This window comes from Eublepharis macularius, chromosome 2 (genome assembly GCF_028583425.1).
Source record: "Eublepharis macularius isolate TG4126 chromosome 2, MPM_Emac_v1.0, whole genome shotgun sequence".
Classification (NCBI taxonomy): domain Eukaryota; kingdom Metazoa; phylum Chordata; class Lepidosauria; order Squamata; family Eublepharidae; genus Eublepharis; species Eublepharis macularius.
Genome location: NC_072791.1, coordinates 115,966,244 through 115,978,291, shown reverse-complemented (window position 1 = coordinate 115,978,291; position 12,048 = coordinate 115,966,244). Strand labels below are relative to the sequence as shown.

Genomic DNA, 12,048 nt, shown 5'->3' with positions numbered 1-12,048 from the left:
CTGAAGATGCCAGCCACAGCTGCTGGCGAAACGTCAGGAACTACAATGCCAAGACCACGGCAATACAGCCCGGAAAACCCACAACAACCATCGACATTCCTAATGTTGTGCTTAAGCCAATCCCATTGAGTTCAATGCAATATACTTCTTGTATACTTAAGATCTGAGCATGATGTTTCACAGTTTTGCTTGTGATAAATCCCACTGATTTCAGTAAAAGTTACTCCAAAGCTGGCATATGAAGTACTAAAGCTTTAAGCAAGCAAAATGTTTTGCAACTCAATGCCTGTGCAACCAAGACAAAATACACTACTGGGAAGATTTTTCAAGAGCAGTAAGTGAAGATGCACTCCAAACTACCGTCTATGTCATCTAATAAATGATTCTGCTGCATTCAAGGCTGCATTTTATTATTTAAAGTCTCGTGCGTGTCTTATTTTAGAACTATATTCTGGATACTGACAAGAGAAGAACTTAAAAATTAGATTTGCATTAAAGTGCACTTTAGCTGACGAACTAGTAAATAAAACTTTGTAAGTAACTTAGAAGGAGACATCAACACCTAGTTTAAGTGCTTGCATTTTATTTATAAGCTAGTAATATTAATGCTCTCAGGCCAAGGGAAAGGTGAGCTGTTTTTAAAGTTTTTTTTAAAAAAATTCCATTAAAAAAATTCAACAAAAACTGCAGGGTTTTTTTTTTCTTCAAAATTATACCCTCTACAGGCAGAAAAATGGTTTCTGGCTGACAACAAAGCAAAGAGAATAATTCGTGGTGCTATTGCATTAAGCTGCAAAAATGTACATATTTATTAGATGAAGTTGCACAGGAATGCAGGAATATCAAGAAAAATGGTTACACTTTCCAGTGTGTTTTATATTACACTCATAAAGTTTAATAACACATCATCCTTCTCTTACTACCTGACAGCTGGACAAAAATTATCTTGATCTCTGTATTATTATTTATCACTTGGATAGCTTTTAACTTTACAAAGTGCTTTAAAATTACGTCATTTATCCTGTGACAAATGTATGTTTGTTTGTAACCATTCTATTTCCAGATGGAGGTGTTCCAGATAATGATTTTTCCCACATAAACTACTATCTGAGAAGTGTTTAAAAACATTTCCAAATCCTATTTTTGCTGCACACAGTTTCCATAAGGAAAGCCCAGCCTTTAATCACCCAGCTCATACTACAGTTGCCAGCTCCAGGTTGCAAAATTTCTGGAGATTTGGGATGTGGAACCTGGACAGGACAGGTCTTGAAAAGAGGAGAGACCTGAGTAGGGTATAATGTCATAGAATACACCCCCAAAGCAGCTATTTTCTTCAGGGAAACTGATCTCTGTGACCCAGAGATCAGTTGTGCCTCCAAGAGATCTCTAGCCACTACCTGGAAGCAATCATTTATTTGATAGTAAATTACTTATTAATTATGATGATGATGCATTTCCTTAGAATATTTCATTGTATTAAATATACAATAATCTTATCTCCTTCATTCTGATGACATCTCTGTGATACGTCATCAAGTGTGTTGTATCCAATAAGACAGTAATATCCAGCCTAGCAGGGAACCAGGGTGGCTGAGTTGAATTCTGTAAATCACATGTTGAGACACTGATACGTTAAAGACTGCATATTCTCAAGTCTACCCATGTGGCTACTCTATTACTTTCAACAGGATACTCTTGCCATCAGTTCCCTAGATAAGGTGTGTTCTGTTGCCACCTGAACATGGGAATTTTCAGTTTTTGCCCCTTTACTTTGGAACAGCTTCCAGAAGTGATAAGAAAAGATCCTACTAGGTTGGCTTTCCAGAGGGGTTGTCAAACAAAGTTTTTGAGAAGGGCTTTTGGGGAAAACTGAGCAGGGTTTTTTAATGGGCTCTTCTGTGGATAGTAGTATGTTAGGCCATTTTACTGAATGGGTTTTTTTTATATATTGCCACACTGGATTCCAGCTGTGCTAGAAGTCTGGCCTTAGAAATATTTAAAATAAATAAACAAACTTGTCCTGGTGATAATCAGCTGTGCTAAACACACTGACTAGTAAGACAAGTGTGTTAAAAATCTACAGGACCATGCTAGCAGACAACTATTGAACTGAAATGGCGTGCCCCTTGAGGCTTCATTCAGTAAACTTAGTATGAATCTTGAGTACCTGTGTGCTACTTCTGCTTCAAACGAAGAAAAGGTAAAAAGTGGAACTGCATGCATCTCATTTATTTGAACAGGCTTTCCAGAGCGTATGACAGGGTTTTCTAAATGTGATATTTATATTCAAGGCCATCTCTGGAGGCTGTGGTTCTCAGCATGGAACCACCCTTCTGGGCTCAGGCCCCCACAATAGGTTTAAATGTTTCTCCCTGGCTGTATTCCCCTAGTTTCCCAACTAAAACTCCATGTCTTTTAATGGATAAAACAGGTAATTGATTATATTATGTTCAAACAAATATGGCACAATCCGGATTGGTATTATTTTCTTCTAACACTTCTGATTTTTCCCAGAGCACTTAAGGAGGCTATGGTGAGGCCTCTTTTAAAGAAACCATCGTTGGATCCAGCCGACCTGCTCAGTTACTGCCTGGTCTCGAACAGAGGTGGGCACAAACAGCATTACAAATGAAAAAAAGCCACAAACAGCGCTATCGGCTGTACACGAGCAAGCTGTTTGTGAGGCGCAATTTTAAATGAACAAGTGGTTGTTGCAAGCCTCATTCATGCATTCATCCACTCTTTGTGAAGCCAGACAGTCAGGCGCCTTCAATCAATTCCCTTGGCAACAGAGACAGTGACTGCCTGAACTCTGTTTGCACTCCTTCTGTTGCCCTGGAAATCCCAATCTAAGACCAACTTAGCTTGATGGGTAGGGTCTTCCTTCCAAGTATGGAGCTCCAAATTGGTTACATGGGAGCAAAGACCGGGGGGAGGGAGGGGGAGGGGGTGTTCTGTAGCCATGAGAACTCCAATCTCATCCCGGCAAACCCTGTTAGGCAGTTCTGACTGCCAACCACAGACCTCCGGTGTTGCTCTATGGGACCTCTGGTTATAAAAGGAAGCATGCTCCAAGCTCTCACTTTCAGTTTCAGCAGGCAGTGGAGTGGGAGAGAGCAGTTGCTAACATTTTGAGAAAGAGACAGAGAGAGTGCATTGGAGCCTGAACTTTTTTTGTGTGTGGAGGGATAGGGAATAGGGATCTATCTCCTCTGGTTCCAGGGCTGCTGCCAGGCCCTGGGGCCAAGCTCAGTGGGCACCTCTGCTGAGGGCTCACACTGATTAATATTAGTGCCTGATCTGGTGAGGTATCTGGGAGTGATGGGCTAGGGCTCTAGCCCCTCCCTCTGGTTCCAGGGCTGCTGTCCGGCCCTGGGGCCAAGCTCTGTGGGAATCTCAGCTGAGGGCTCACTGATTATTATTAGTGCCTGATCTGGTCAGGTATCTGGGAGGGCTAGGGCTCTATCCCCTCCCTCTGGTTCCAGGGCTGCTGCCAGGCCCTGGGCCCAAGTTCTGTGGGAGCCTTGGCTGAGGGGTCACAGTGTTCTCTCCTTTTTCCCCCTCCTTAATTCTTGTTTGCTGGCACAATGATGCTTCGGCCAGGGGTCAAGGTTGGTTGTGGGGGGAAGTGCAAAGATTGTCCTGCTTGCCTCTCAGGAAGCAGTACTGGGCGGGACTTGGGGGCAGCAGAAACTCCTGCTCCCAAAGATACTCCTGTGGGGGCTGTGCAGGAGGCCAAAGTGGTCTTGCCGCTGGGGCAAGAGGATCTCTTTAAACTTTTTGAAGAGGAGGAGGAGGAGGAGGGCAAGGGATCTGTAGAGGAATGGTTAGGTTTCGATGAAACATCCATTCTGTCCCCATCTCAAACTCCTGTTGCTGTCCCTGCCTGCAGTCCACCCCTCACTCCGTCTTCCGGTGCAAGCTCTGCAGCGTGACCTGTAACTCTTCGTCCTCCTTCCCCTAGAACAGTTAGTGGGCCATGTTTCAACCTCACCATATGGAAGCACTTTTGAGCCCTTCCGTATAACACCTGTGTCATGCAGTGCCGTGCCTGTGATGCCCTGGTGCACAGGGGAAATGACCCGAAGCACCTGTCATCGATGGTGCTGAGTAGGCACCTGAAGACGCACCACCTGAACCTGTGGTCTCCGTCCTTGCCCAGCAAAACTTTCGGGGGGGGGGAGAGGGCTACCAGCTCTTCCAACCAGGGATCAGTGGGAGGGCCACCAGAATCCACCCTAAGCAAGAAGCCTTGCCCTGAGGGTGATGCTGGTGGGAGCGGAACATTCAGGCAGGCTGCTCTTGTGGAGGTTGTTCCCTCAGGGTCGGGGACAGTGCACCTGAAAAAGGTGAGATTGAGGGCTCAGGAGGAAGGGCATTCGCGTCATGGCAGAGACGATTGCCCTACAAAGATTCCCCCTGTCCGTCGTGGAGGGCATGGGCTTCCGCAGGCTGCTTCAGCATTTCGCCCCATGGTTCCCCATGCCATCATGGTGCACCATTGGCTGTTGAGTCCTGCCTGCCCTCTACCAGTGTGCACGAGACATGGTGATCAGGGAGCTGTAGGCTGCCAAAGGCCGTACCATACACTTTATGGCAGACCTTTAGAGTGGCTGCCATCATGGCTACCTTGGCATCATTGCCCACTAGTGGCAGCCAGAAGACCTCCGCTGCCCCAGGCCAAGAACTGGCACCCCAGAAAAGGTGCCAACCTTGATACCGGGCTACAGGGTAGTTCTGTTCCAGGTCAGGGGGATGGAATATGAGCCCTGTGAATATGGGCTCTCTAAGTCTGAAGGGGGGCATTCTGGCCCCCGTGAACAACAAACAACAAACATGTTCGTTAACAAGACATGTTCGTTACTGTTCATTTTTTCATGTTCATCAACGGTAACGAACAACAATCAGCGTTTGTTTTTTCCTGTTCATGCCCATGTCTAGTCTCAAACCTTCCATTTCTGAGTAAGGTGATTGAGTGGGCGGCAGAGAACCAACTGCAGAATTTCCTGAAGAAGACCTCGGCCCTGGATCCCTTCCAGTCTGGGGGGTGGAGACATTGCTGGTCGCCCTCACACATGATCTTCACAGACACCTGGATTGAGGTGGATCAGCACTGCTGATTTTATTAGATCTTTCAGTGGCATTTGATACAGTCGATTGTGATCTTTTGACCCACCGCCTCACCAATGTGGGAATTTAGGGGACAGTACTACAGTGGCTTCTCTCCTTTCTTCACGGTTGGGGACAGAGGGTGATGCGAGGGGATAAATTATTGTCCCATTGGCCACTAGTATGTGGTGTGCCGCAGGGGGCGATACTGTCCCCACTACTATTTAACATCTATATGCGCCCCCTCATCCAATTGTTGCGGAGTTTTGGGCTTGACACCCAGCTATATCTGTTGATGGACGGCTGGCCTGGATCTGCCCCAGATGTCCTGGAGCATGCTTTTGAAGCAGTGGCTGGATGATTGAGACAAAATCAGCTGAAGTTAAACCCTGCAAAGACGGAGATCCTGTACCTGAGTCGCAGAAATGTGGATTCGCGACCCTGGCTTCCTGCACTCAATGGGGCGGTGCTTACACCAGCCCTGAGAGTCAGGAGCCTGGGGGTGATCTTGGATGCCTCCTTGACAATGGAGGACCAGATCATGACAGTTGCCAGTAGACATGGGCACGATCCAAAAAATAATCCCGATTTAGCTGATCATGATTCCGCGGCAGCGCCGAACCCAGGTACCCGAACCTCGCTGATCAAGACCCATTTCTGATACAGAATCGGGAATCGGGAAGACCGACGCAGGAGGGCACCCCACCACCAACACTCCCCCAGACCAGAGTGACCAGGCACTAGAGTGTGTAATACTGTGTTGAGCCCTCAGCCAAGGAGTTGCCAACTGAGCTTGGCCCCAGAGCTAGACAGCAGCCCTGGAAGCAGAGAGAGAGAATAGGAATAGAGCCCAATCTCAGCTGCAACACTCCCCCCCAGACCTGAGCCCTCAGCCGAGGTGCCCACTGAGCTTGGCCCCAGAGCTAGGCGGCAGCCCTGGAACCAGAGGAGATAGCTCCCTATTCCCTAATTCCCTATCCGCTGAAGCCCAAAGCTAAAGCTCCCTCTCTCTCTCTCTTGCACTTTCTCTCTCCAAAAGCGGCAAGCGAGAGCTCGCCTCTGTCCCACTCCACCCGCGAGCGGAAAGTGAAACTTTGTTGCGCAGCACATAGCTATTTATAAAGCCTGGGTCTGCTACGCAGGAGGGCTGTGTTTGGCCGTAAGAGCTGCCTCTCAGGCTCTGCAGGGATGAGATTCGAGTGCCCATGGCTACAGAAGAACACCCTCTTCCCCCGCCCTCCCTTCTCTTCTCCCAATTGGACAAGACGGGCGCACGCTTTTCTGGCTGCTCCATGGTTGGAAGGAAGCCCTGCTGATCAAGGAAAGCTGGACTTCCATTCGCGTTTCCAGGGTGACAGAAGGAGGGCAAACAGCTCCGGCATTCCCCAGGCTCCATTTCCACGGGGCTCCGTTCCCTCGGGAACAGATGGCTGGCACCGGACTGTCTGCAGACTGCAATCCCAAACATAAACCGATCGATCCGATCAAGACCCGCTAGAGCGCCCCACCCGACCGCTGAACCAGGAGCCGTGGACGGAACTGATCAGCCCGGTCCCGATGGTGCAAACTCCAAAATTGGGGCAATTTTCAGACCGTAATTCTGATTGTGCCCATGTCTAGTTGCCGGGTCCTCATTTTTCTATCTTCAACAGGCCAGGCAGCTCGTCCCCTATCTCTCATCCCGTGACTTGACTACAGTGGTCAAGGCAACGGTCACCTCTAGGTTAGACTACTGTAACGCGCTCTGTGCAGGGCTTCCCCTGAACCTGATCCGGCAGTTACAGCTGGTGCAGAATGCGGCGGTGTGTGTCATCACAGGTTTACCAGTGCATGAGCATATAATGCCGGCACTGCATCAGCTGCACTGGCTACCGGTGGAGTACCAAATCGGGTTCAAGGTTTTGGTATTAACCTATAAAGTCCAATGCGGACTGGGACTGGCATATCTGTGGGACCACCTCTTCCCATATGAACCCCAGAGGACTCTCCTGCTCCAGTGAGAAAGCTGCTAAAGGTCCTGTGGTCCCAGGGAGGCCCACCTGACATCGACCATGGCCAGGGCCTTCTCGGTTCCGGCCCCAGCCTGGTGGAACATTCTGTCTAATGAGACCAAGGCCCGGCAAGATGTTATCTTTTTGCCAGGCCTGCAAGACAGAGCTGTTCCACCAGGCATATGGGCGGTGCTAGGTGGAGCCCCCCTGGCCAGATGATGGTGGATTAGGCCCTCCCCACCACCAATACCTCCGCTTAAAAATCTTTTTTACTGTGAAGATGCTCTGGAGATGATTTAGGTTTGGTCAGTTCAAATATAAATAAATAAATAAATAAATAAATAAATAAATAAATAAATAAATAAATAAATAAATAAATAAATAAATAAATAAATAAATAAATATTGGATAATTCTAGTGGAACTTGACACACATACCAAGCTGACATTTCTTCACATAAACTAGCATGGGAATGTACCCAGATATACTCATTTGTGTCAGCACAATTATTATTGCCCTCACACTCCTAAAATAAATATTTAAAGTATTAGTCCAACAAAAACCTTGTAAAGAAAGGAATCAACATAATTAAGAAAAGTGCCAGAGCAGTAACAATGCAACATCATCAATCTGTATGATTTTTTAACATAAGCAACAGTCCGAGACCATAAACCAGACAAATACCCTATATCAAATGTCCTCCTACCTCAACTATATCAAATACCCTCACTGTAATTCTGAGAATACCAAGCCAAGTTAATGTGCTTTGCAATCACAAATTCAAACCACACATTTTAATATGCCAATATAAGCCCTTTTATTATAGGAGTTCTTTTATATAAATCTCTTATTTGTGCACATCTCTATATCTGAAATAAGCAATGTTCAATTTAATAAAATTTCAGACAAAAATCTCTGTAGACAGTATCGAATAACAACTGATACAAAGTTCTGTTTGCTCATCAAATGCAACTCCAGTAATATTAGAAAATAAAATGATACACAAAACCTTTAATAAAGATCACACAATGGACGGCATATTACCAAAGTGTAAAGAGAATGTTTGCTTGGCTTCTTTGTGACTGCCGTGAAGCTAATATTTAAAGATCAAACGTGAGATTCAAAAAGCAAGTTCAAACAAAATGAGCAAACTACAATAGAGTGGAAAGAACTCTGGTTTCTATGCACATTTATTCAGAAATTCTCTGTAATTCACCTCAATCCAGCAACCCTGGCGAGTGTATCTGAGTGCTCCTCACCCAAACAGGAGACTAGCCAACAAGAGGAATTAAATGGACAAGTTGGAGACTGTAGACAATCATGAGAGGGTATAGGATAAACAATTTGGAAACATGTACCCCCAAATCATTCCAGGATTTTCTAAAATTTCAAATCTCCCCATTTTCCCTTAGCTGCTCTCAGCTCTCCATGCTCCTAAATCACTCTTTTCTTCCACTTTCATTTACTTTGCAAAGGCATCTTTTCCGTATATCTGTGGACTAGAGTTGCTACCTTGTCTATGGGTAGTTCCAATGTGCTGCTTTTGTCATCCATACAAGGACTATCCAGTTTACTGTTTGCTATGGTGATATTAGAGTTATGTGTTTGATACTCAAGGTGAGCATGGACTGGGAAGACCCCACAGACTACTGGCCCATGGTCCATCAATTTTCATGAACCACAGCCCACGAACTTTTCACAGACCATCCTGGTTAACAGACCAGATCATTGGTCCATGACTTGTCACTTCTGGCAGCCCTGGCTCTGCCCCATCACACCCAGAGAGCCCAAACTCACAGAATCAAAAAGAGTCCAGTAGCACCTTTAAGACTAACCAACTTTATTGTAGCATAAGCTTTCGAGAATCACAGTTCTCTTCGTCAGATGCACAGAGAATCTTCAGCAGCCTCTCCTCCAGCCACTCTCCAAGTTTGGTCAAGATTGCATTTTGGATGTCCGAGTTACAGACCCACAAAGTGGCCACTCCCAGGAAACTTCCAGTAGATACTATGAGTCACAAATGCCAATTGACTTGCATTGGCTAGCAGCACCAAAAAGTTGCAATGAGGCAAAATCAAACAGAAAGGGGTGGAGGAAGAGCCCCCTCACTCACCTCAGAGACACATTCCCAGCTGTTACCTAGGGAATTAATTTTTGCTCCTTGTTCACATAGAGAATGGGACCTCTCTGCTTGGCAGGCAGAGCTCTGATCAAGGTTTTGAGGGCTAAGATTGGCTGCAGAACATCCACCCCTCCTTTGCAGAATAGGAGCTTTCTGCATGGCAGGCAGAGCAGCCTATCAAGTTTTTAAGGGCTGCAAAAGGCCTGCAGACATCCCCTCCATTGCCTAAGGAATTGATAGATCAGTGCCAGTATGTCTGGACTCATGGACCATGGACCAGCCCAAATGGATCAAAATTCATGAAAATGTGAGTCCCACGAACTCTGTGTTCATGAACCATGAACCAGCCCAGACTTTGTCAAAATTAGGCCTGTTTTCCAGACCATGCCCACCTCTACTCAAGAATATTAACAATAACAACAATAATAACCATTTTTGCTCTTGCTGAACTCCAGGTGGATTTGAAACATTACATCCATAAAGATCATGATTCTTAGATCCCATATAGAATTATTTTTAAAATTGTGCAACACATTTTTAAATTACAATAAAAGCATTGCATTATGAAATCCTTTTTCCTATGTGAGCAGAAAGAACATAAAGGATAGCTGATATATCAAGATGCTGCTGAAATAATTAATTTTTCTGTTATTTTTGACTGAATATCATCTAGATTGAACCATACTTTTGAACATGTTCAAAATTCTAACACAAAGGAATTGTAAACTGTCTGAGAGACAGCATGAGAGGAGAATATAATTAAAAAATACTCACGTGGATAATCTTTTGGGTGTGTCTTCTCTGACCAGTTTCCATAAAAGGTAAGCCTATATTTAGCAGTTCCACAGGCACAGCAGTCTAAGATTGGCTTATCAGTCACACCTTCCAAAGCTGAGTCTACAAAGAAAGAATAGAAGCCATTGTTTTGTTGTATTTGAATCAAAACACTATGTAAGCAAGAAGTTAGAACAAAATTTTGGCATTTAAAGTACTGTAGTTTGAGTTTCTCTTCAGTTTATCTGAAAAACCTCTAGTATGATTTTATAATTATTTGTTGGGCTAATCAGATTTCTCCCATTTTTCCTGTTACTGTGCTCTCTGCCTTGATTTTACTCAACTTCTAATTTAAATTAGATACTTTTTAAAACTGATTTTGACATTGGTGAATGTACTGTTTGTCATTTTTCAGTTTAGACATTTCTTCCATTATAATCAATGCACTCATGTTTATCAGCACTTATTTGATCTCAGCATGCATATGCATTTATTAAATCACAATACAAAAAAGAATCATGCAATCACATTTTGTGCTGTGATTTAATCAATGTACATATCTACAGAGGAGCATCAGTAACCTGCAAAAATGGTGCAAACTGAAAACTACAGCAAGCTTCATGTGTAAAGTTATTTAAACAAATCCAGAAATAAAAAAGGAAGAAATACAGATTAATAGCACATCATTGTTGATCTAGAATAATTTATGTATGAAATTCAGGTTGGAAGAACTTGGTAAGCATTTCTAACAATTTCCCAAGATCCAATGATATTTTGAGATATTCAATAGGGGTATAAGTTATAACACCCAGAAAGTTTCCATTTCTTTTTTGGTTCTGGGGGTTCCAGAATCATTCTGTTCCATTATTTGTTTGTTCTGGCTGTGCCACTGCAGCTCGGAACTGATCTTTAATTTTTTTTTTCCATTTTGGTCTAGTTCATGCATTTTGGCCACACATGCGCAAACACATACTGTTCTTTTCAAAAGGTAGTGGCAAGAAAATGAGGCTCTGGAGCAGCTGTTTTTCTGCCTAACCAAAAACAGCACCAACTATTAGTCACCTCCTAGTCTAAACTATTGATCTACAGAGTTTTTTTCTCAAGCACAATAACACATACACAAAACAACGGACCTGTAGAAGTCAAGTCTTGGTGGGTGGAGTAGCAGGGCATTCCCAAGTAGGAGAGCATTCCACCAAGTGCAGTCCAGCAACATTAAAAACTTTCCTGTTTCCTGTTTACTTTTTTCTTTTTTTCTAGTGCGTTAACATTACTTTTGCATTCTGCTGTTGCATGTTGGTTTCATGTTTCCTTGGGCTTTGTTCCCACAATGAGGGGTGAATACAAATCACTTCTTTTGATGTTCAGCATTCTGCTGCAAAATGGGGCATTCTCACTGCCAATCTTCTCCATCGCCCAAGTGCAGGCAAGCAGGCAAGCAGAATGATTGCTGGAATTTCCTCCCCTGCCTGCCACCCAAACAAATCTAAGTTTTCCTTTCGCTCTGGGGGCAGACAGGATTATTTTTGAAAGGGAGGAGTGGTGCATATTTGCCAATTGACTCAGAAAAGAGAGAGCCTTGAAAGACTATAGAAGCAATCCTAAAGAAGTCTACTCAGAGGTAAGCCCCATGTTATTCAATATTCAATCCAAAGATGATAGGAGGGGAGGGGAGAGGTCTCCCCTTGTGAGGACTGGTTTGGCAAGGAGGGAGACCCATTTCTCGGGTAGCTATGGGGTAGAAGGGTGAAAAGATGTACTCATGCAGTGCACATTGGTCTCATTCCTCCTTCCCACCAACAGAGTTAATTGACATAATAAGGTCTCTCTCCTTTGGAAATCTGATTGGCTCTGTTCAGGAAAACAAGTGAGCCCAGTGCCTCTTTGCTGCTGGAAGGTACAAACCAAAATGAAATACAAACTTTTTGGGAGGAGGGATTCATTTCTATTATTTTCCTGGATTTGATTCAGTGTTCCAAAAGATGCTTTAACAAGCTGATTACTCATTAAATTTGCAGATGACACCAAACTGGGAGGAGGAGCAAACTCCCT

At 44.4% G+C, this 12,048-nt stretch overlaps 1 protein-coding gene across 2 annotated transcripts in view; it reads right to left on the bottom strand.

Moving 5' to 3' along the window:
- Positions 1 to 12,048, bottom strand: part of SPON1 (spondin 1) — a 595,298-nt gene that overhangs the window by 410,081 nt on the left and 173,169 nt on the right. For both annotated transcript variants that reach the window (XM_054971838.1, XM_054971839.1), the window contains exon 5: positions 9,997 to 10,119. In XM_054971838.1, the coding sequence (XP_054827813.1) occupies positions 9,997 to 10,119 (123 nt within the window). The remainder of the gene's footprint in view (positions 1 to 9,996; positions 10,120 to 12,048) is intronic.